The sequence below is a fragment of the Staurois parvus genome, unplaced genomic scaffold, assembly GCF_062004578.1.
Source record: "Staurois parvus isolate SC_StPar_1 unplaced genomic scaffold, SC_StPar_1.0 ptg000468l, whole genome shotgun sequence".
NCBI classification, from domain to species: domain Eukaryota; kingdom Metazoa; phylum Chordata; class Amphibia; order Anura; family Ranidae; genus Staurois; species Staurois parvus.
In genome coordinates, this window is record NW_028318264.1 from 4,076,544 (window position 1) to 4,100,778 (window position 24,235).

At 46.3% G+C, this 24,235-nt stretch overlaps 1 protein-coding gene across 1 annotated transcript in view; it reads left to right on the forward strand.

Annotated features, from left to right (window-relative positions):
- The first annotated feature begins 1,322 nt into the window (after nt 1-1,322).
- The window catches only part of MOCOS (molybdenum cofactor sulfurase), a 553,751-nt gene continuing 530,838 nt past the window's right edge, over nt 1,323-24,235 (forward strand). The window contains exon 1 of the mRNA XM_089689064.1: nt 1,323-1,541. Within this exon, the coding sequence (XP_089545190.1) occupies nt 1,394-1,541 (148 nt within the window). The 5' untranslated portion in view covers nt 1,323-1,393. The remainder of the gene's footprint in view (nt 1,542-24,235) is intronic.

Here is a 24,235-nt window from a genome sequence, read left to right on the forward strand (position 1 = left end):
GTAGAGGACATGGCTGTGAGGGGGGTAAAGGGGAATAGAGGACATGACTGTGGGGGTGAAGAGGGTAGATGACATGGCAGTGGGGGGGGGGGGAGATGTGAAAGGAGGGTAGAGGACATGGCTGTGGTGGATGGGGGGGTGTGACAGGGGGTAGAGGACATGGCTATGGGGGTGTTTGAAGAGGTGTAGACATGGCTGTGGGGGTGTGAAAGGGGAAGAAGACACGGCTGTGAGGGGGTAAAGGGGAGTAGAGGACATGACTGTGGGGGTCGGGGGTGTGAAGGGGGTAGAGGACATGGCTGTGGGGGTCGGGGGTGTGAAGGGGGTAGAGGACATGGCTGTGGGGGTCGGGGGTGTGAAGGGGGTAGATGACATGGATGTGGGGGTCGGAGGTGTGAAGGGGGTAGATGACATGGATGTGGGGGTCGGAGGTGTGAAGGGGGTAGAGGGGGGTGTGAAGGGGAATTGAGGATGTGACTGTGGGAGGGAGGGGGGTGTGAAGGAGTGTATAGGACATAGCTATGGGGGGTGTAAAGGGGGGTAGGGGACATGGATGGGGGGATGTAAAGGGGGCAGAGGATACAGCTATAAATGAAGGGAGGGTGTGATGTGAAGTATGGTTCAGAATACTACTGTGAAGAGGGGGGGCTTAGGACATTCCTGTGAAGGGGAAACTGATGTGGCATGAAGGACTGTGATGTACAGGGGGGAATGGGATACTCAGGGGGGGCGGAGGACACTGATGTAAGACCTCTATTGTGATATAAGCGGGTGTGATGTGAAGGATCATGTGATTCGGACCTCTGCTGGAAGAAACCCCTGATCTAAATGCAGCAAATAGTGATCTGAGAGGCATTCTATTAATACTGTATATAATATTCTGTTTGTATACTAATATACTATATGTAACAAGTATGACAAACACATTCCAAGTGTTTCCTTTTGAGCTATGTCTAGTTATAAAGTGCCCTGAGCACCATCTCCTCTCCATGGACACTGATTTGTACAAGTCTCTTCAGTAGACTGTACAATGCCCGCACACTAGGTTAGGACTGAGCCACATTCACACTCACATTCACACTCACACTCACATTCACACTCACATGACACAACACTGCATGGAACTAGTTACAAAGTCACACTAAGCAACTTCTAATTCATTAGACAGCGTCTCTAATCCCCGCCCCAAGCCCTCCAGTAACCTCGCCCCGATCCAGCCCACTCCCTCTCCTTATTGATCCATGTGTGTGTAGTTATGTAAGTTGTACCATGCTCCTGTCAGTGAAGCCCCGCCCACTGAGTGTTCTGTCCTTCCTGCTTCCCAGCCACACACAGTCCCGGCACACACATTGACCCACCAGTTTCCTATTTACAGACTTCGTTCTACTTTCACATGGAGAGCAAACTGACAAACAACAGGGACAGCATGACACTGGAAGAGCTCCTCTCCTTCTCCACCTTTCAGGCACTCTATGCACATGACTATGGCTATGGAGGCTCCATCAAAGACATGAGAAAAGGGGAGTTCAGCAGGATTGGAGGTAAAGACATTTTATATGTTCTAAAGGTAATCAGAGAAGCTGAAAAACTGACCCAACTAGTTGGATGATTCTGTTTACAAGTGTTATGAAAATACTGATCTACCCAAAGAGCTTTTGTGATACATACATACACACACACATATACATACATACACACACATACATACATATATACATACACACACATACATACATATATATATATATACATACATACATACATACATACATACATACATACACACACATACATATATATATATATACATACATACACACACATATACATACATACATATACATACATACATACATACACTGTATAGAATTACATAGGAGAGATTTGCTAAAACTGGTGCACACAGAATCTTTTGCAGCTCTGCATAGTAACCAATCATCTTCCAGATTTTATTGCCAAAGCGCAAGTGAACAAGCTGAAGTTAGAAGCTGATTGGCTACCATGCACAGCTGCACCAGATTCGGAGTGCTCCAGTCTTGGTAAATCTCCTCCTAAGTATCTGCAGTATCTTTCCCTGTCTCCTGCAGTCACATGCATTTCTGCACATTTACGCACATTTTTGCAGGTTTCTATGTATTTCTCTGCCTGGTTCTTTTGTAAGGCATGTTTTCTCTGACCTAATTGTTGTGGGTGAGAGGTATGTTGCAGTGTGGCTTTTCACTCCTGTGTGTTCCTGTGTGATAAAATGCAACATGTTGCATTTTAACGCACATCTATGGAACACATATAAACGCAGCTTTCTAGTGTGAATAATACACATAGACAACCGTTATTTTCTATGTGTTATTTCAATTCTGTTCGTTCATCTAGTGAGGAAGGATGCAGGTAACCGTACATATGGTGAACGAGCCTGTACTGTGTCTCTTATTTGGATTGTCCTGTAGAAATGTATACTAGTAGTAGCCATACATGTGAATAATGGGTCTACAATAGACAGCCTATCTGATCAATATACAACAGACAGGGAGGCGTTACGAATGAACATACAATCGGACCTTAGGCAGCATACGCTAAGGCTCTGTTCACATCTGGAGGTTTTGTATCGTGGGCAGAATCGCCTTGGTTCTGCCCGACATCCCAAAACACTGACAAATCACACCACACTTGTTCAGGTGCCATTCATCGTCAATGGCATCTCTGCGCAGGTGTGATTCTACCGCAGTTGTCGCACCAGAAGAGGCTCCTGCTCCTTCTTGAGTGACAAGCAATGCGGTTTGCCACAATTGCAGCACAATTTATCGTGTGACAGTCGCAGCAGAATCACACCTGCACTTAGGTACCATTTGCACACTATTATGGGATCTTGGGCAGAATCGTGGCAGTTCTGCTCATAATCCAAAATGCCTAGATGTGAACAGAGCCTGATTGTTTCCATTATCATTTAACCAGGGGGCTGAACAAAAAAAACCCGATAGATCGCCATACCAACACAAGCGATGGTGCAGCATTTTTTCCTTGCTGTTCTATAAAATTCTGACAACAGGGGGGCTCTCCTGCCCCCCCCCCCCCAACAGATCAGTGCTTGAAGCCAGTGGTTGCAAGTGCTGTTCGGATTATGGTTTTCCAGCATGTCCCTTCAACAAAAGCCAGTCACTAGCCTGGCTTCTGTTGGAAAGACTGCTGTACTCACTGACCGAATGTCAGTCAGTTCCCCCTGAACTAACCAATTTATGGCCAGTGTGTACCCAGCTTAACATTCATAAATGATCAGTTGCCTGTTTTCATCATGTAATATCATAATTAGAGATGAGCGAAGTATTCAAAAATTCGATTCGACTGATTCGGCGAATTCGTGGAAAAATTTTGATTCGAGTCGAATATATTCGCTGCGAATTTAACTTATAAAAGGGTGTTTCTAGGCTTCAGAGAGACTTTATATTAGTGCAGAACACTGTACCTTTAATTTAAATGCCCTTGGAGTCTGCTGGGGAAGAGAAATAATACTGACAGTCAGTATGACATGCAGATGAGTGCCGTCGATCTTAGAATCACCACACACTTCACTCATTTGGGCAGTCACGGGGCCAAAACCAGAGTGTGGAGCCACAGTGTGGCGGTGGAGGCAGCAGCAATGGGAGGCCATACAGCACCCTATGACAAAAATGGAAACCACCAGCAGTGTGAGGAGACCTGAAAGTGGCACATGGCAGAGTGTGGCGATGGAGACAGCAGCAATGGGAGGCCGTACAGGGACCCATGATACACTCTGGACCTGGCAGCAGCATGAGGAGGCAGTACAGGGGCCCATGACAGATTACGGGCCTGGCAGCAGCATGAGGAGTTGGTACGGGGGCCCATGGCAGATTACGGGCCTGGCAGCAGCAATGGGAGGCCGTACAGGGACCCATGACACACTCTGGACCTGGCAGCAGCATGAGGAGGCGGTACAGGGGCGCATGACAGATTACGGGCCTGGCAGCAGCATGAGGAGTTGGTACGGGGGCCCATGGCAGATTACGGGCCTGGCAGCAGCAATGGGAGGCCGTACAGGGACCCATGACACACTCTGGACCTGGCAGCAGCATGAGGAGGCGGTACAGGGGCGCATGACAGATTACGGGCCTGGCAGCAGCATGAGGAGTTGGTACGGGGGCCCATGGCAGATTATGGGCCTGGCAGCAGCAATGGGAGGCCGTACAGGGACCCATGACACACTCTGGACCTGGCAGCAGCATGAGGAGGCGGTACAGGGGCGCATGACAGATTACGGGCCTGGCAGCAGCATGAGGAGTTGGTACGGGGGCCCATGGCAGATTACGGGCCTGGCAGCAGCAATGGGAGGCCGTACAGGGACCCATGACACACTCTGGACCTGGCAGCAGCATGAGGAGGCGGTACAGGGGCGCATGACAGATTACGGGCCTGGCAGCAGCATGAGGAGTTGGTACGGGGGTCCATGGCAGATTACGGGCCTGGCAGCAGCAATGGGAGGCCGTACAGGGACCCATGACACACTCTGGACCTGGCAGCAGCATGAGGAGGCGGTACAGGGGCGCATGACAGATTACGAGCCTGGCAGCAGCAACTTGGACAGGAGGACGTTCAGCTTCTGCACCGTCGGGTGCGTGCTCGCAAACTGTTGTCTCTTGGAAACGGATTCCAAGAAAGACTGCTGACGGAATCCGTGAAGAGGAGTAGCAGGAGAAGGAGCATCTGAACGAGCGGAATATGCCAACAAGCGACAACAGGGGCCCATGACAGATTACGGGCCTGGCAGCAGCATGAGGAGTCGGTACGGGGGCCCATGGCAGATTAGGGGCCTGGCAGCAGCTATGGGAGGCCCGTAATCTGCCAGCACCCTATGACAAAAAATGGAACCCACCAGCAGTGTGAGGAGACCTGAAAGTGGCACATGGCAGAGTGTGGCGATGGAGACAGCAGCAATGGGAGGCCGTACAGGGACCCATGAGAGACTCTGGACCTGGCAGCAGCATGAGGAGGCGGTATAGGGGCCCATGGCAGATTAGGGGCCTGGCAGCAGCTATGGGAGGCCCGTAATCTGCCAGCACCCTATGACAAAAAATGGAACCCACCAGCAGTGTGAGGAGACCTGAAAGTGGCACATGGCAGAGTGTGGCGATGGAGACAGCAGCAATGGGAGGCCGTACAGGGACCCATGACAGACTCTGGACTTGGCAGCAGCATGAGGAGGCGGTATAGGGGCCCATGGCAGATTAGGGGCCTGGCAGAAGCTATGGGAGGCCCGTAATCTGCCAGCACCCTATGACAAAAAATGGAACACACCAGCAGTGTGAGGAGACCTGAAAGTGGCACATGTTTGGGGCATGATTCATGGCGGATTTAGTCAGTTGTGTCAGGAACTGGTGGTTTGAAATCCAGACTAATCCACGCCTGATTCATTTTCACAAACGTGAGTCTCTCCACACTTTGGGTGGACAGTCGTGTCCTCCGCGGAGTTGCAATACCTCCTGCCGCACTAAACACGCGCTCCGATGCCACGCTACTGGCCGGGCATGACAGCCTTTCAAGGGCAAATTCAGCTAGTTGGGGCCAAAGGTCAAGTTTCGTTGCCCAGTAGTCAAGGGGATTGTCTACCTCGGTTGGCAGGGTGCTGTCCAAGTAGGCCTAAGCCTGTTGTTTGAGGTCCTGCTCCAGGTCCACCTGATGCTGCTGCTGCGGCTGGTTAGTAGTTTCCTCACTGCGCTGGTGAAGAAAGCTACTCATCATCGACTGCAGACTGAGGCAGCTGCTGCTGGTGGAGCTGCCACTGCTCCTACCACCCCACCCCTCCCCTGCTGCCATGGCAGCGGAACGCGAGCGCACAGGGCCCACAGTGTCTGAGGATGGACGTTGGCGCAGAAAGGCAGAGACCAGCTGACTACATAGGTGGTTTTTATAGTACGTTATTTTGGCCTCCCTCTCAGCAGGTGTGAAAAAGGCCACCATTTTTGAACGGTAGCGAGGGTCCAACAAGGTGGACAGCCAAAAGTCATCCCTCTGTCTGATGGTTATTATTCGGCTGTCGGTACGCAAGCAAGCGAGCATGCTATGGGCCATTTGTGCCAAGGAATGCGAGGGACTCCCTGCCTCCATCTCCACAGCATACTGCCACGGTGCGTCTGGGTCCTCTGTCTCCTCTTCCTCCTCCTCTACCAGATGCTCCTGCTCCTCCACTCCTGTCCGCTGAGTGGAAAAACCACCCATTTCACTCAATAATTCCTGAGCACCAATGTCCTCCTCTACCTCCTCCTCTTCTTCCTGTCCTGCCCCCACAGGGGTCATGTGGCGTTGAGATCTGTGCGCCACGTCTACCGCACCCTGACCAGCCATTGTTAACAGCATTTGTTCCAGGACGTGCAACAGAGGAATGACGTCGTTCATCCCATAGTCCTGCCGACTCACGAATAGCGTGGCCTCCTCAAAGGGCCTGAGCAAGCGCAGGTGTCACGCATGAGCTGCCAATGGCTGACATCTAAGTTACACAGGGAGTACCTTTATCCGCTTTTAACATCAGGAAATCTGTGATGGCCTTTTGCTGTTCGTAAAGGCGGTCTAACATATGTAGGGTTGAATTCCACCTTGTTGCAACGTCACAGCATGAGGAGTCGGTACGGGGGCCCATGGCAGATTACGGGCCTAGCAGCAGCAATGGGAGGCCCGTAATCTGCCAGCACCCTATGTCAAAAAATTCAACACACCAGCAGTGTGTGAGGAGACCTGAAAGTGGCACATGGCATGAGACACTGTGGACCTGGCAGCAGCATGAGGAGGCGGTACAGGGGCCCATGGCAGATTAGGCGCCTGGCAGCAGCTATGGGAGGCCCGTAATCTGCCAGCACCCTATGACAAAAAATGGAACACACCAGCAGTGTGTGAGGAGACCTGAAAGTGGCACATGGCAGAGTGTGGCGATGGAGACAGCAGCAATGGGAGGCCGTACAGGGACCCATGAGACACTCTGGACCTGGCAGCAGCATGAGGAGGCGCTATAGGGGCCCATGGCAGATTAGGGGCCTGGCAGCAGCTATGGGAGGCCCGTAATCTGCCAGCACCCTATGACAAAAAATGGAACACACCAGCAGTGTGTGAGGAGACCTGAAAGTGGCACATGGCATGAGACACTGTGGACCTGGCAGCAGCATGAGGAGGCGGTACAGGGGCCCATGGCAGATTAGGGGCCTGGCAGCAGCTATGGGAGGCCCGTAATCTGCCAGCACCCAATGTCAAAAAATTCAACACACCAGCAGTGTGAGGAGACCTGAAAGTGGCACATGGCAGAATGTGGCGATGGAGACAGCAGCAATGGGAGGCCGTACAGGGACCCATGAGAGACTCTGGACTTGGCAGCAGTATGAGGAGGCGGTATAGGGGCCCATGGCAGATTAGGGGTCTGGCAGCAGCTATGGGAGGCCCGTAATCTGCCAGCACCCTATGACAAAAAATGGAACACACCAGCAGTGTGTGAGGAGACCTGAAAGTGGCACATGGCATGAGACACTGTGGACCTGGCAGCAGCATGAGGAGGCGGTACAGGGGCCCATGGCAGATTAGGGGCCTGGCAGCAGCTATGGGAGGCCTGTAATCTGCCAGCACCCTATGACAAAAAATGGAACACACCAGCAGTGTGTGAGGAGACCTGAAAGTGGCACATGGCATGAGACACTGTGGACCTGGCAGCAGCATGAGGAGGCGGTACAGGGGCCCATGGCAGATTAGGGGCCTGGCAGCAGCTATGGGAGGCCCGTAATCTGCCAGCACCCTATGACAAAAAATGGAACACACCAGCAGTGTGTGAGGAGACCTGAAAGTGGCACATGGCAGAGTGTGGCGATGGAGACAACCCACCGACTGTTTTGCTCGCTGCCAAGCTGCCACCCTCTTCTCCTGATGATGCGGAAGCAATAGCCTGATGACGACGAGGCTGCCAAGTGCGATCAGCCTCATCATCATCAATTAGGGTCTCCGCCTCACTACTAGCCCCCTCGGCTGCGTGTGGGTCAGGAGACAGACCTGTCTCTAGACCGGCTACCGAGCCACTCTCCTCGCCAGTACTTCTTCGCCTGGCTGCTGAAGAGGCGGATGTCTCCCCCCGTTCCTGACCGCCCTCTGTTAGCTCTTCCTCACTGTACTGGATGACACCGGGAGCACTGGCCTCTGGCTGCGAATAGTGCTGCCTCGACCCCTTCCTCTGCTGCCACGTCTGCTCGCTCCTAAAACATTGCCTCCTCTGCCACTCCTCTGCATGTTGTCTGACATACTCTTTAATTCAACGATTCTGTGTCCCTGAGTAACAATTCTGTGTCTGTCCCTGAGTAACAATTCTGTGGCCCTAAGTAACAGTTCTGTGTCCCTCAGTAACAGTTCTGTGTCCCTCAGTAACAGTTCTGTGTCCCTCAGTAACAGTTCTGTGTCCCTCAGTAACAGTTCTGTGTCCCTCAGTAACCGTTCTGTGTCCCTCAGTAACAGTTCTGTGTCCCTCAGTAACAGTTCTGTGTCCCTCAGTAACAATTCTGTGTCCCTCAGTAACAATTCTGTGTCCCTCAGTAACAATTCTGTGTCTGTCCCTGAGTAACAATTCTGTGTCTGTCCCTGATTAACAATTCTGTGTCTGTCCCTGATTAACAATTCTGTGTCTGTCCCTGAGTAACAATTCTGTGTCCCTGAGTAACGTTTATGTGGCCCTAAGTAACAGTTCTGTGTCCCTCAGTAACAATTCTGTGTCCCTCAGTAACAATTCTGTGTCCCTCAGTAACAATTCTGTGTCCCTCAGTAACAATTCTGTGTCCCTCAGTAACAATTCTGTGTCCCTCAGTAACAATTCTGTGTCCCTCAGTAACAATTCTGTGTCCCTCAGTAACAATTCTGTGTGTGTCCCTCAGTAACAATTCTGTGTCTGTCCCTCAGTAACAATTCTGTGTCTGTCCCTGAGTAACAATTCTGTGTCTGTCCCTGAGTAACAATTCTGTGTCTGTCCCTGAGTAACAATTCTGTGTCTGTCCCTGAGTAACAATTCTGTGTCTGTCCCTGAGTAACAATTCTGTGTCTGTCCCTGAGTAACAATTCTGTGTCTGTCCCTGAGTAACAATTCTGTGTCTGTCCCTGAGTAACGTTTCTGTGGCCCTAAGTAACGATTCTGTGGCCCTCAGTAACAAATCTGTGTCCCTTAGTAACAATTCTGTGTCTGTCCCTAAGTAACAATTCTGTGGCCCTCAGTAACAATTCTGTATCCCTCAGTAACAATTCTGTCTGTCCCTGAGTAACAATTCTGTGTCCCTAACTAACGATTCTGTGGCCCTAAGTAAACGTTTCTGTGGCCCTAAGTAAACGATTCTGTGGCCCTAAGTAAACGATTCTCTGTCCCTAAGTAACGTTTCTGTGTCCCTAACTCTCTCCCTGAATACAGCCAGGTCTGCCTCTGTTGAATGACTGGAGGCAAATGGAGAATTCTAAAATGGCCGCTATTTATAGCTCGACCATTACACTGTGCTGGCTGGCTGCTGATTGGCTAATGCAATCACATGTCATGAATGAATGCATTATGGGTCAGCGCGCCTTGTCTGCGCGCCTTCCCAGACATCCCCGCTCCGTCGCCGTACATGTCGCCGCCATTTTAGGAAAAATTTCGATTCGCGCATCCGAAGTCTGCTTATTTTCGGAAATTTTCCTAATATTCTAAACGAATTCCACTTCGCCTACTTCGATTCGCTCATCTCTAATCATAATCCTATCAAATGAAACACGATCATATTCATGAACATGTATCTCCTTGTTGACAACTGATGCAAAACGTTCAATACTATTCCACTCTGGCTGATCAATACAGCTTGATCTAATAAATTCAAAGTTTTAAATAGATTGGAAGGGTATTCAATTGTTTACAGATTTCATCATTTTGAATGAATTGCACATCAGTTGGATAGGAAACTGAACTGTGTATGGCCACCATTAAACTCCATGTATACAGACAGACAATTACACATTCATACCTCTTCCCAGCAGCCCTTTAAGTGGCATGGCTTCTGTTTCACATGATGGGCTCCCGTTTAGAGGCTTTTTGTTTTTTTTTGCATGTTAAAATGCACTATTTAAGGCCTACAGTTTACTGGAGAAAAAAAAAAACACTTTGTTTTCTGAAAGTATAGTATAAAATGCTGGTATTTTAATGCTAAACAATAATTGCATTTTTACTTTTTATCAAATCTTTTTATTTTTGTTAAAATTTACCCTAAGTGATGCCTTAACCCTTTTGCTGCCACCAACAGCAGCCGGTAATGTGAGTAAATCTGAGAAGCTGGCTTGGAAGCGATCACTTCTACACACCCCGAAAACTTTTCTTTGTGTAACTTTGTGGTCTGGCTGTCGCTTTCTCCAGCCGCTGTGGCTGAGAAATAAGCGAATGGAGCGCAATCTTCATGCCATTAGCTTCAATGGAAGACTGGTGAGACATCAGCATGGTGCATTTAAATGCAGAATGTTTCAGTCATCCAGTGCACATCAACACAACACATTGGTGTGAACTGGGCCCATTGCAAACAATGGTTTTCGGCTTCGTATTACATTGGGCCTGTGCTGAGCAATACATTCCAACTCACATGGTGATAATGGGCCCTTGAGTAACGCTTTAATTCATCTCTACTTTATCTAGATTGAAAGCTCCCAGGAGCAGGGCCCTCCTAAAACTTTTGTATTGCAACTGTGTTGTCTCCTTTTATAATGCAAAGAGCTGCACAAACTGTTGGCCTTATATAAACCTCTGTAACAAAGACAAGTTGTGGCTGGTCTGAAACATTAAAGATTGCCTAGCTCTCATATGGCACATCATGCACTGCACTAACTAGCTTACATGAGAACAAACTTGAATGCACAATACTGTAGTGTTTCCCGAAAGCGTTCTCACAGAAAAAGTGTACTTAAAAGTAGTTGTAAAGGCTGAAGGTTTTTTACCTTCATGCATTCTATGCATGAAGGTAAAAAACCTTCTGTGTGCAGCAGTGCTACCAGCTCCCTCAATACCTACCTGAACCTCATTGCGATCCAGCGATGTGAATGACAGCCTCGGTTGTCCCGGATCTCCACCTCCTCATTGGCTGAGACAGCAAGCGGGAGCCATTGTCTCCCACTGCTATTGATCACAGCTAGTCAGCCAATGAGGAGAGAGAGGGGTGGGGCCAAGCTGCAGCACCATGTGTGAATGGACACACACGGAGCAGCAGGTGCCCCCATAGCAAGCTGCTTGCTGTGGGGGCACCCAACAGACAAGAGGAGCCAGGAGAGTCTACATGGGACCCAAGAAGAGGAGGATCCAGGCTGCTCTGTGCAAAACCACTGCACACAGCACACAAGTATAGCATGTTTGTTATTTTAAAAAAAACCAAAAACAAAAAACCTTTAGAATCGCTTTAACTGACAGAAAGTCCATCCTGACTGATAGACCAGGTCAGGGGCAGTCTATATAGACGTCATGGAACATTTTCTTGAACCAGGGGCGGACTGACCATTTGGAAACTTGGGCACTGACCAAGACATTACAGTTACAATACAGTTTGGTACAAGAGGAAACAGAGGTCCCTGCTCGTTAGAGCTTACAATCTAGTCCACACAGGGGCGGACTGACCATTTGGAAGCTCGGGCACTGCCCGAGAGCCCAGGGTCAGTAGGGGGCCACATGAGATGCCCCTGGTACCTTTTTCATAGGCTTTTTTGAGTTTGGGCAAGGACACAGGGGCCCCATGATCCCCTATTGCCCGGGGGCCCCATGAGTTGTCAGTCCGCCCCTGCCTTGAACTGAACTGTTGCGGTCCCTTCACTATTTTCTTACATCTTAAGCTGCAGGCTCTATAAAGCTCACTCTACATATTACAATCTGACTGTATGGTCTTCTTTAGGTTTATGAAAACTTGGTATTAGGAGGACTTACATTTATTTAATTTGTATCCAATCAGGTAGGCCCTAATACTACTTGCTGTTTTTAGATCTATTGGAGATTGCACAGGCAGGTTGTAATGCGTCGTTTCTCAAGCTTTTTTTAGTCAAGGCACCATTTTAGAAATGTGCACAATCTCGTGTCACACCAGTCTGAGGACTTATTCACGCCAGGAGTTGCATCCGAGTGTGCACTTTTTTTTTTTTTTTTTCCTTTTTCTATCTTTCTTGTTTTTAATTGGCTGCTCTATGCATGTGAAACAAGCAAAAAACATTCAGGCAAGATTTTTAAAATCACACCACAGCAAAATGCATGGTACTGCGTGTTTTAGCAGGCCTGAATGCGCACGCATTTGCTAGATGCGTATTTGTTATCCCTTCCATTTTGTCACCAGTACAATATCCCCACCCCAGAAACTTACAGGTGTGAACTGGCTACAGGAGTAATGACAGTAGCAGGGAGGAGGAGAGCGCCAGAAGGAGATGTGGGCTTTGCTCACATCCCCCTTTTCCCAAGCTCACTCTCCCTTCTGTTTGTATACAGGAGATGACACAGAACACTCTCAGATCGGACTGTACAGGGTTTGATTACCAACCCCACCCAAAATTTCTGCTGCCGGAAGTGTGGGGAGGAGAACAGGGGTGCTAATCAAGCCCTGTACAGATCAATCTAAGAGCATTCTGTGTCATCACCTGTATACAGACAGGAGTTAGAATGCACAGCCCGCACCTCCTCCTGACTCACTCCTCCTCTCTGTCTCTGTCACTTCTGTCAGCAACGCAGAAAGCTGTGTGGGTCCCTGAGCAACATATGACACCGTTAGTAGACAGGATCCAGGCAGGCGGCCCGTACAGTGCAGCATCCACCTAGATTGTGTGGATGGAGGAATTGAGGGTTTTTTTCTTTTGTTCAATCTGTTGGTTGAACCGAAAAAAAAAAAAAAGACTCGTGTATGGGCTGCCTAAGATCTCAAAGTAAAGGCTGTTTTATTAAAGTAGTTAAGAATCTCCATTAAAAAACTTGTAGCTATGTTTACTTTGAATATTCTATCATTGAGTCAACTCCTTTAGTAAATCGGCCTCAGGGCCTGGCTCAGGCTTGTGTAGATGGACTCAGCTTTGAGACACTTGTGAGATCATTCAAAATTTATTGACTGCTGCATTTACCTTGCAGTTGAGCTCCTTCTGACTTTTATTTGACCTACTTCAAGCAGGTTTTTCCATTCTTACAGATTTGTATAGGGAAATAAATTCAACACAAACCTTAAGGCCTCCTTTAGATATGCAGTTGGTGGGGCCATAAAAATGTGTGGTTGAGCCACGTGTTTGTCGTCCCCCTCAAGGTGTAATAGGCAGCAGATGGAGGCATTTACATGTTACAGTCATGAAGCTTTGCTTTGTGCTTGAGGCAAAATCTACCTGATTTATAGTTATCAGCGGACGGCAAGCACATTCAGGTGAATGGGGAAGCCCCACAATCCTGTGCAATGCATGAGGTTGCAGCACATTTATCAACAGAAATGGAGTTACTCACCTCTGAAGCATAATCCAAATGCAGATTGGATCCCACTAAGGAAGTAACATTAGCGTGCTTAAATGCATTGGGGTGTTGCTTGGGTGACGTCCTCCTGTACATGCAGACAAGGAATTAATGTGACGGCTTGTATGTATGCTGGATACTAATGTGTTTTACTCTTTGCTGTACTTAGATGCTGGATCTTGTATGTGCACTGAGAATAAGTGCACTGTACAGTGTGAGTGTATATCTATTTTTGAGTTGGTTTAAATAAAACTCTTTTAAATGGTAACACTATGTAGTTTCTTGTTTTTTCCTGCCTGGAGAGGACAAAAAAAAAGAGCCTGTTTGGCATTGGAGCTTAGAGGATCCCTGGGAGAATTATGAGCTTTATGACCTATATACATTGCTCAAAGAAATTAAAGGAACACTCTGAAAACACGTCAGATCTCAATGGGGGAAAAATATCATGCTGGATATCTATACTGATATGGACTGGGTAATGTGTTAGGAATGTAAGAATGCCCCATCGTTTGATGGAAATTAAAATTATCAACCTACAGAGGACTGAATTCAAAGACACCCCAAAAATCAAAGTAAAAAACTCAAATTGGTACTCAGTACGTGCTTGTATGCATGCCTGACAATGTCAGGGCATGCTCCTAATGAGACGACGGAGGGTGCCTGGGGCATTTCCTCCCAGTTCTAGACCAGGGCATCACTGAGCTCATGGACAGTCTGAGGTGCAACCTGGCGTTGGATGGACTGAAACATGGTATCTCAGATGTGTTCTATTGGATTTAGGTCAGGCGAGCATGGGGGCCATTCAATGGTATCAATTCCTTCATCCTCCAGGAACTGCCTGCATACTCACCACATGAGGCCGAGCATTGTCATGAACCCTGGACCCACTGCACCAGCGTAGGGTTTGACAATGGGTCCAAGGATTTCATCCCGATATCTAATGGCAGTCAGGGTGCTATTGTCTAGCCTGAAGAGGTCTGTGTGTCACTCTGTGGATATGCCTCCCCAGACCATCACTGACCCACCACCAAAACGGTCATGCTGAACGATGTAACATTCTCCACAGCTTCTCCAGACCCTTTCACGTCTGTCACATGTGCTCCGGGTGAACCTGCTCTCATCTGTGAAAAGCACAGGGTGCCAGTGACTGACCTGCCAATTCTGGTGTTCAGTGGTAAATGGCAATCAAGCTCTGTGGTGCTGGGCAGTGAGCACAGGGTCCACTAGACGATATCTGGCCCTCAGGCCACCCTGATGAAGTGTGTTTCTGATTGTTTGGTCAGAGACAGACATTCACACCAGTGGCCTGCTGGAGGTCATTTTGTAGGGCTCTGGCAGTGCTCATTCTGTTCCTTCTTGCACAAAGCAGCAGATACTGGTCCTGCTGGTGTGTTAAGGACCTTCTACAGCCCTGTCTAGCTCTTCTAGTGTAACTGCCTGTCTACTGGAATGTCCTCCATGCTCTTGAGACTGTGCTGGAAGACACAACAAACCTTCTGGCAATGGCACGTATTGATGTGCCATTCTAGAGGAGTTGGACTGCCTGTGCAACCTCTGTAGGGTCCAGGTATCACCTCATGCTTCCAGTATTGACACTGACCCTAGCTAAATGCAAAACTAGTGAAAAACAGTCAGAAAAGATGAGTATGGAAAAAATGTTAGTGGCCTCCACCTGTAAAACCATTCCTGTTTTGGGGGTTGTCTCATTGTTGCCCGTCTAGTGAACCTGTTAATCAATTTCACCTGCTTTGGTGTTTATAAAATTAAACAACCCCCTCTGCTACCTAACTGACCAGATGAACATCCCAGGAGTTTAAATGACTTGATGCTATACTGATTAAAAAGTGTTCCTTTCATTTTTTTTGAGCAGTGTACATAGCTGATGGAGAAAATGTATTGGGCTATCCCTCCAAATCATTGGATTCAGGAGTTCCAATCACCTCTATGGCCACAGGTGTATAAAATCAAATGCCTAGGCAGGCAGACTGCTTCTACAAACATTTGTGAAAGAATGGGTCACTCTTAGGAGCTCAGTGAATTCAGGCGTGGTACCGTGATAGGTGGCCACCTGTGCAATAAGTCCAACTGTGAAATTGCCTTGTTACTAAATATTTCAGTCAACTGTCCATAGTTAAAGGCCCCCAAACTTTGTGTTGTGTGAACAAGAGACTTCTGCAATCTAACAAGTTATATCTTCAGTATGTGAGAAAATGTTTGATAGGAATTCACTGCATTTTTACCAACTGATCTAAGTCACAGTTCACCAGGGGCGGACTGACCATTTGGAAACTCGGGCACTGCCCGAGGGCACAGGGTCAGTACGGGGCCGCATGAGATGCCCGGTACCTTTTTCATAGGCTTTTTTGAGTTTGGGTAAGGACACAGGGGCCCCATGATCCCCTATTGCTCGGGGGCCCCATGAGTTGTCAGTCCGCCCCTGCAGTTGACCCAGGTGCATAAGGGCCTGTTCACACTAGATGCAGTTAACTGTGTTTTTCCGCAGTGTTACATTGAGTTCCAGATTGGAGCAATATTATGCAAAATGTGTGCATAATATCGCACTGCTCTGCTCAGACCCGCATGTCGCTGCACAGAAATGCAGCGCACTGTGCGTCTGTGCAGTGATATAAATGAAAATGGAAAAAAAAAATAAGCAGTTAGATGCTTTTAAAATGCAAAGCACACTGCCCCCTGCTGTACTGTTCTGCAGCCCAAAACACTGTGCAGGCAGCAGTGGTTTGGGCTTCGGATCAATGCGAATGGGCCCTAAAGGAATTGTGTGCATAACTACACCTACTATCCTAAAATGGAGATTGTATCCATTATTGTTAGAATTTGTGATAGTAGACATATGAACTGTATTAACCCCTGTTGATGCCTAAACACAATTTTGCAACTTTTACATGTGTTAGTAAAACTGTACATAGTGCAACTACTTTGTTTGTTCAGGTGGATTCTATCTTGTTTTTTTTCCAGGACAAATTAGGATTTCTTTTGGTGGTAAATAGTAATAAATATTTCCTGTGTTTTGTTTGTTTGTTTTTTTTAATTATTATTATTATCATCAAAAGAAAACTGGCACAAAATAGAAAAAAACATTAAATGTAACTGTATATTTCTTGCTATTGCCATAATTTACCACCAAAGAACAACCCCAAATTTTCCTGCTCCTGACAATGGCAGCCATACCACATACGTCTGTTAGCTGTTGTTTACCCGTAGTAGGGCCCAGAAACAATAGTGCACTCTTCCTTTCTTTTTTTTTTTTTTTTATCCTACCTAAAACACACTGATACTAATTTTAAAAAGATTCTACCCAGAATATATGATCTGTGACCTTTGACTCCGATCTTTGACCCCAATCTTGACCTTAACACTAGCCCTGGCACTGGCCTTGATAAAACCTTGCTCTGGCTATTTTTTTATTTATTTATTTTTTACACACTTTGTGTTCATAACTTCCTCTCCTGCAAGAAGATAGATTCAAAGTATCTTTCTCTTCATTCAGAAGAGGAAGTAAACACAGGGGCAGACTCACAGTGACTGATCACTGTGATAGCCAATCAGAGCCTATCACAGTGATCAGGTGACCCGGAAGCAAGAGTCTCGGGTCCTGATCTTGGCGAGAACTCTGTCTTTGTGCTAGAAGCTTGCTATGTGGTGCGCTCCCATCACAAAGATATACATAGATGTGGCCCCAAGGATAAAGACCCACTTCCTTGAGGCTGCAGTCGGTGGGAAGGGGTTAAAAACTAAAAAAAAAAGGTTAGATGTTAAAAGGTTCACGATGCTATATTGGAATGCTTTTTAGTTAATCTTAGCATCAGGGGCGGACTGACAACTCATGGGGCCCCCGGGCAATAGGAGATCATGGGGCCCCTGTGTCCTTGCCCAAATTAAAAAAAGCCTATGAAAAAGGTACCAGGGGCATCTCATGGGGCCCCCTACTGACCCCGGGCCCTCGGGCAGTGCCCGAGTTTCCAAATAGTCTGTCCCTGCTTAGCATAACATATCTAGTTATTAATTTCCTCTTTCTTCCTATGCTGTACTCCAAAGAAGCTCTTTTATTTATTTTTTTTTCCATGTACTGGACGGATAATAGCCAAAAAAACATGAAACAGCTGTATGCAATTCAAAATAAATAGCTGTATCTTTATGCACAAGTGATTTAATTTCATGGCTAGGGAACCATGTCTGGTTATACCAAGTCATAATATTAATAATATGACTGTCTTTTCTAAGATGCATACACAGTGTGTTCTGTGTGATCCTTAGTAATGCTTAGGGGGAAAAAAAAGATGACATGGCTTCAGCTCTGTCCTGGTATCAACTAGGTCTATGCCAATGCTCCTCATGTTAAAGTATATGTGAACCCTTACCTTGTAAAAACAAACAACCCCCCCCCCAAAAAAAAGATAAACAAAAAAAAAACCTCAGTTTAAAAGAGAAATGAAACAAAGTGTGTGTGTGTGTGTTTTCTCTTTTTTTTTTTCTTTCTCTAAAGTGATCACATACGCCTCTCAGGGTTAGAGAGGTGGGGGTAGAGAAACAGCAGTACAGATCTTGCCAGTGAATGGCTGTGCCGTGGGGGTAGGAGGAGGGGTGTCAGCAACAGTCAGATCATTGGATCTCCCAGCACAGCCAGAAACCTGGTTACAATGGGATGGTTGCGCTCTCATGCCTACCATGGACAGTTTGCAATAGAAAAGCAGGGGGGCTGGCAGGATCACGAGGTATTTCACACAAGATGCAATACAAAATGAACAGGATTCTTTTTTTTAACACAAGTACATGGTACAACAGGTACATATCAGGAATATGAAGTGTTGGGTAACAGTCTAGGTTAGGACCAGGGGCGGACTGACCCTTTGTAAACTCAGGCACGGACCGAGGACCGGGGTCAGTAGGGGGCCCCATGAGATGCCCCTGGTACATTTTTTCATAGGCTTTTTTGAGTTTGGGCAAGGACACAGGGGCCCCATAATCCCCTATTGCCCGGGGGCCCCATCAGTTGTCGGTCTACTCCTGCTCAGGACTTAATGCACATTCCCTAAGAAAAATCAAAACTACGTTGGGCATGTATCATATGCCCTGTTATTTCATTTCTGCCACCAGTTCTGCAGCCACTGTTACTAGCAAATGACAGCTGGGAGTTTTATCACATAAATTGCTAAGACAAAGCTTCTGAACAGTGTTCAGAATATGATGCATATGTCTCATTGAGAAATATCATGTAACATTGTTACCTTGCAGACTGCAGTTGAAAAATTATAAATATACATACACACACACTTAAATATGTAATGGTATTAATCTCTTTAGCACCAGCCACTGTAAAAAAAAAAAAAAGCCAATCCTCTGCCCTATTGTTCCAGGACATATTGATACATCCTCCTGAATCTGAGTGCTGTGATTGGGCACAGTGGATCACAGGCAAATGGTACCAAGCCAATTAGAATGACTCTGAAAAATGTGATTATAACCAATCGCCCTGCATCATAAGTATAAACAATGGCTGTGGTTAGCACCCAGTTCTCTCACACTGATCAGTGCTGAAAGAAAATTGGGGGGATTTCTGCTAACTGTTACCATTGATTACAATGTATCAGCATCCAATTTCAAAAAGTGACAAGCAGTAACAGTCCAAAAAATGCACAATACAGCAAGCACCAACCTACAATAAGTGTCTGTTTATGTACAGTGAGTGATAGCCTGATTAAAGTAAGTACAACTAGTATCAGTGTATAACAGTGCCTCATTACAGCTTGTATAGCCAATAGCAGCCTGATTGCCCTCAGTACAGTCAGTACCAGCTTAATACTACTGCCTGGTTACAGTCAATACCAGTGAGTGACTGAACCAGCCTAATACATACAGCATTGTATGTAAGAGTACATAATTACATTAAGTATCAGCCTAGTACCAGTGCCTGAATACAGCAACTACAAGCCTAATATTACTTCCTGATTACAGCCAGGGCCATCCTACTACCAGTGCCTGATTGACTACAGTCAGTGCCAGCATATTACCACTGCCTTATTTCCAATGCGAGCCTACTACCAGTGCCTGATTACCACCAGTGCCCAATGAGTGCCAAGTATAAATACAGCTGGTACCAGCCTTCTACCAGTGTTTGGTTACAGCCAGTAATAGCCTAATACCAGTGCCTGATTGATTGATTACAGTTAGTACCATACTATTACCACTGCCTGATTACTAGCCCACTGCCAGTGAGTACTAGTATATAAATACAGCCAACACCAGCCTACTATTAGTTCTTGGCTACTGCCAATATTGGCCTACTACTAGTACCTGATGACAGCCAGAACCAGCTTGCTACCAGTGCCTGATTACAGCGAGCACTAGTGAGTATTATCACCAGCCTATTACCAGTGCCTTATTAGAATTAGTACCAGCCTACTCTCAGTGCCTGATTACAGATAGTACTAGCAAGTAATTTCTCCTCTTGAGTAGAGGGATGCCACGTGTGTGACTTTTTCCCAGCCTAGTGGCATAGAGGGGCCCAAAATCCAAGGAGCACCCTCAGGCTTTCAAGAGACATAAAGTACTCATCTAATTTCTTGATTACCTGTCATATTTTCAGAGACCCTGAAGTGCAGGAACAGCAGAAACACCAACAAAATGATCAGTTTTTGGAAAGCAGATACCCCAAGGTATTTGCTAAGATGTATAGTGAGTCTTTTGAAGTTCTATTGTTTTTGTTTGCTAGAAGCTTTTGGAAAATTTGGAAAAAAAAAATGTCTCTCTCAAGGCTTAGGCAGAAAATACCTTGGGATGTCTGCTTTCCAAAGGAGACCTATTTTGCAGATGTTTCTACTGAACTGGCACTTCAAGACGTCAGGAAATGAGATTTGTAATTTATTCCACTTGAAATCCCAAAGTTTATCCTTGAATTATGAGACCCCCTACAGCTATCCCCTCTTGTGTCTACCATGAGCACTATGGCCAGACTTGTCCACCCGTCATCCACCACACCTACTGATCATCGTCTGTCAATCCCTCTATTGGCTTCCGGTTGCCCAACAAATACATTTCAAAATTCTAACAACATACAAAGCCAACCACAACTCTGCTTGTGTTACATTACCAACTCATCTCAAAATATCACCCAAGCCATCCTCTTTACTCCTCCCAAGACTTCCTGCTCTCTAGCTCCCTACAGCCCCAACCTGTACAGCTCTTTCATACTCTGTCCAAGTTTACATTTAGGTGGTCCCTAAAAACCTCTTTCTTCAGAGATGCCTACTCTTCTTTAAAACCTAACTTTTTCTTTTTTCCCATCAACTCATCCCTCCACAGTTATTACTTTTTGTCTCACTTGCCCCTCCTTTTTAGTTTGTAACCTTTCATAAGCAGAACTTTCCTAACCCTCTTTCTTTGCATTGTATTGTAATGGTGCAATCTCCCTTTTATTTTGTAAAAAGCTACGGAAACTGTTGGTGCTTTAGAAATCCTGTATAATAATAGTACACCTTAATGCAGATCTTGCCATCATTTCACTAATACACATCGGCATACATTTCTACATGCTCATATGAAATCATCGTACATTCATTAAACAAGCATTTTTTGCTTTTACTTACATCTATTGATTTTTCCACCTTCTGGTTGAGTCAGCCAGTGGTGAAATAACTAGGGCCTCCCAGATGCATCCTAGGAAATTTCTCACATGTTCCAGGAGGCAGACCCAGAATTCCAGGCAGAGTTCTAGGAAGTAAAGGACAATAGAATTATCATCCTTGAAGTGAAAATGGTCACCATAAGAACAAGAGGGAGAGAAAGGAAAAACAAGGTATGCAATGAACTAAAAGCTGCAGTTAACTACAGTCATGGCCGAAATTGTTGGCACCCTTGATATTTTTCCTGAAAATCAAGTATTTCACACAAAAAAGGTATTGCATTAACACATGTTTTGCTATACACATGTTTATTCCCTTTGTATGTATTGGAACAAATATAAAACAGAGGCAGAAAAGCAAATATGACATAATGTCACACAAAACCCCAAAAATGGGCTGGACAAAAGTATTGGCACCCTTAACTTAATATTTGGTTGCACACCCTTTGGAAAACATAACTGAAATCAGTCGCTTCCTATAACCATCAATAAGCTTCTGACACCTCTCACCCGGAATTTTGGACCACTCTTCCTTTGCAAACAGCTCCAGGTCTCTCTTATTGGAAGGACACCTTTTCCCAACAGCAATTTTAAGATCTCTCCACAGGTGTTCAATGGGATTTAGATCTGGGCTCATTGCTGGCCACTTCAGAACTCTCCAGCGCTTCTTTGCCATCCATTTCTGAGTGCTTTTTGACGTATGTTTGGGGTCATTGTCCTGCTGGAAGACCCAGGATCTTGGACGCAAACCCAGCTTTCTGACACTGGGCCCTACAGTGCGACCCAAAATCCTTTGGTAATCCTCAGATTTCATGATGCCTTGCACACAGTCAAGGCACCCAGTGCCAGAGGCAGCAAAACAACCCCAAAACATCATTGAACCTCCACCATATTTTACCGTAGGTACTGTGTTTTGTTCTTTGTAGGCCTCATTCCGTTTTCGGTAAACAGTAGAATGATGTGCTTTACCGAAAAGCTCTATCTTGGTCTCATCTGTCCACAAGACGTTTTCCCAGAAGGCTTTTGGCTTACTCAAGTACATTTTGGCAAACTGTAGTCTTGCTTTTTTATGTCTCTGTGTCAGCAGTGGGGTCCTCCTGGGTCTCCTGCCATAGCGTTTCATTTCATTTAAATGTCGACGGATAGTTCGCGCTGACACTGATGCTCCCTGAGCCTGCAGGACAGCTTGAATGTCTTTGGAACATGTTTGGGGCTGCTTATCCACCATCCGGACTATTCTGCGTTGCAATCTTTCATCAATTTTCCTCATCCGTCCACGACCAGGGAGATTAGCTACAGTGCCATGGGTTGCAAACTTCTTGATAATGTTGCGCACTGTGGACAAAGGCAAATCTAGTTCTCTGGAGATGGACTTGTAACCTTGAGATTGTTGATATTTTGCCACAATTTTGGTTCTCAGGTCCTCAGACAGTTCTCGTCTCCTCTTTCTGTTGTCCATGCTTAGTGTGGCACAGACAGACACACAATGCAAAGGTTAAGTGAACGTCTCTCCTTTTTATCTGCTTTCAGGTGTGATTTCTATATTGCCCACACCTGTTACTTGCCCCAGGTGAGTTTACAGGAGCATCACATGCTTGTAACATTCTTATTTATCCGCAGTTGTGAAAGGGTGCCAATACTTTTGTCCAGCCCATTTTTGGAGGTTTGTGTGACATTATGTCGAATTTGCTTTCTTTCCTCCCTTTTTTTGTTTTGTCCCAATACACACAAAGGGAATAAACATGTGTATAGCAAAACATGTGTTAATGCAATACGTTTCGTGAGAAATACATGATTTCCTGGAGAAATATCAAGGGTGCCAACAATTTCGGCCATGACTGTATATGGATCTGCGTTTGTTGTAATTTTTATGATAAGATGTTCCTCTAAGTTTGATCTGGCTTAACCTACCCCACAAAGTCAGTAGGTGTGTACTGGTGACAAGATGTTCATACTAGGCTGCTTGCATTTACGCCAGGATGTCAATATATTATGTTCCTCTAAATCAGGGGTCTCCAAACTTTTCAAACAAAGGGCCGGATTATGGTCCTTCAGACTTTAAGAGGGCCGAACTGTGACCAGTGGGGGTAGAAAATGTTTCGGGCCCAGCATCAATGAGAATAATATGGCCTCAAGGATGGTGGTCAGTAGGAGGAAGAGGAGTGCCCATCATTGGTATTAATGGGAGGAATAGTACAACAGAAGTGTTATCAATAGTTCACCATTGTTGGTGTCACTGGAAGGAATACTGCTTCATATCATTGGAAAGAACAGTGCCCTAAGGGCAGGATAAAGGCTAGCAAAGGGCCACATCTGGCCCTAGGGCTGCAGTTTGGAGAGCTCTGACTGTGTGTCTCAGGTGAACCTAAATTGCCTGACAGGGATCGGTGCAAAAACAGGAGTAGATCAGGTCTCGAAAGGTATAAGGAAGGAGCCTGGAAGATGTGTAAATCCCAAACAGGACTTTTCCAGTCTCCCTGTGAGACACTTTGCTACAATGTGTTGAGTACAAGTTGACCACTACAGTGTGTTCTTCAATTACACGTAGGCCTTGTTCACATGGAGCGTACTAAAGTGTATGCTTATGCAGGGTCGTGTTTAACATAGGGTTGCCACCTCATCCCTTTAAAACTGAACACGTATTAATCACACAGGTTCTGTGGCTGAATAAGGTGGTAATTAAACTCACTTAGTGCCTTATCTGCAATAAATTAGCCTCCGAATCTGTGTAATATGTGTTCAGTTTTAAAGGGATGAGGTCGCAACCATAGTTTAATCCACACAGGGATGCACAGGTGCTCCATTCAGGTAGTCCCATTCATGCCACTCTTGGTGCAACAGCTGGATGGACACAGATGCTGCTCACAACCTGGCTGTGGGTGCAAGGCCCTAAACGCACATTCTGTGTTCTGGGCCTTGCATCCACACACATTTCAGATTTGGGGTAGCCTCTGTGTCTGTGTCCCAATTGACATGAATGGGACAACCTGCACTAGGACGCAGGGAACGTGTGTATGTATTATTTATATATATATATATATCTCATACATACATACACGGTCTAAAAATCAAATGGTAGGTGTATTGTAACACTGAGAGACAGAATAACAACA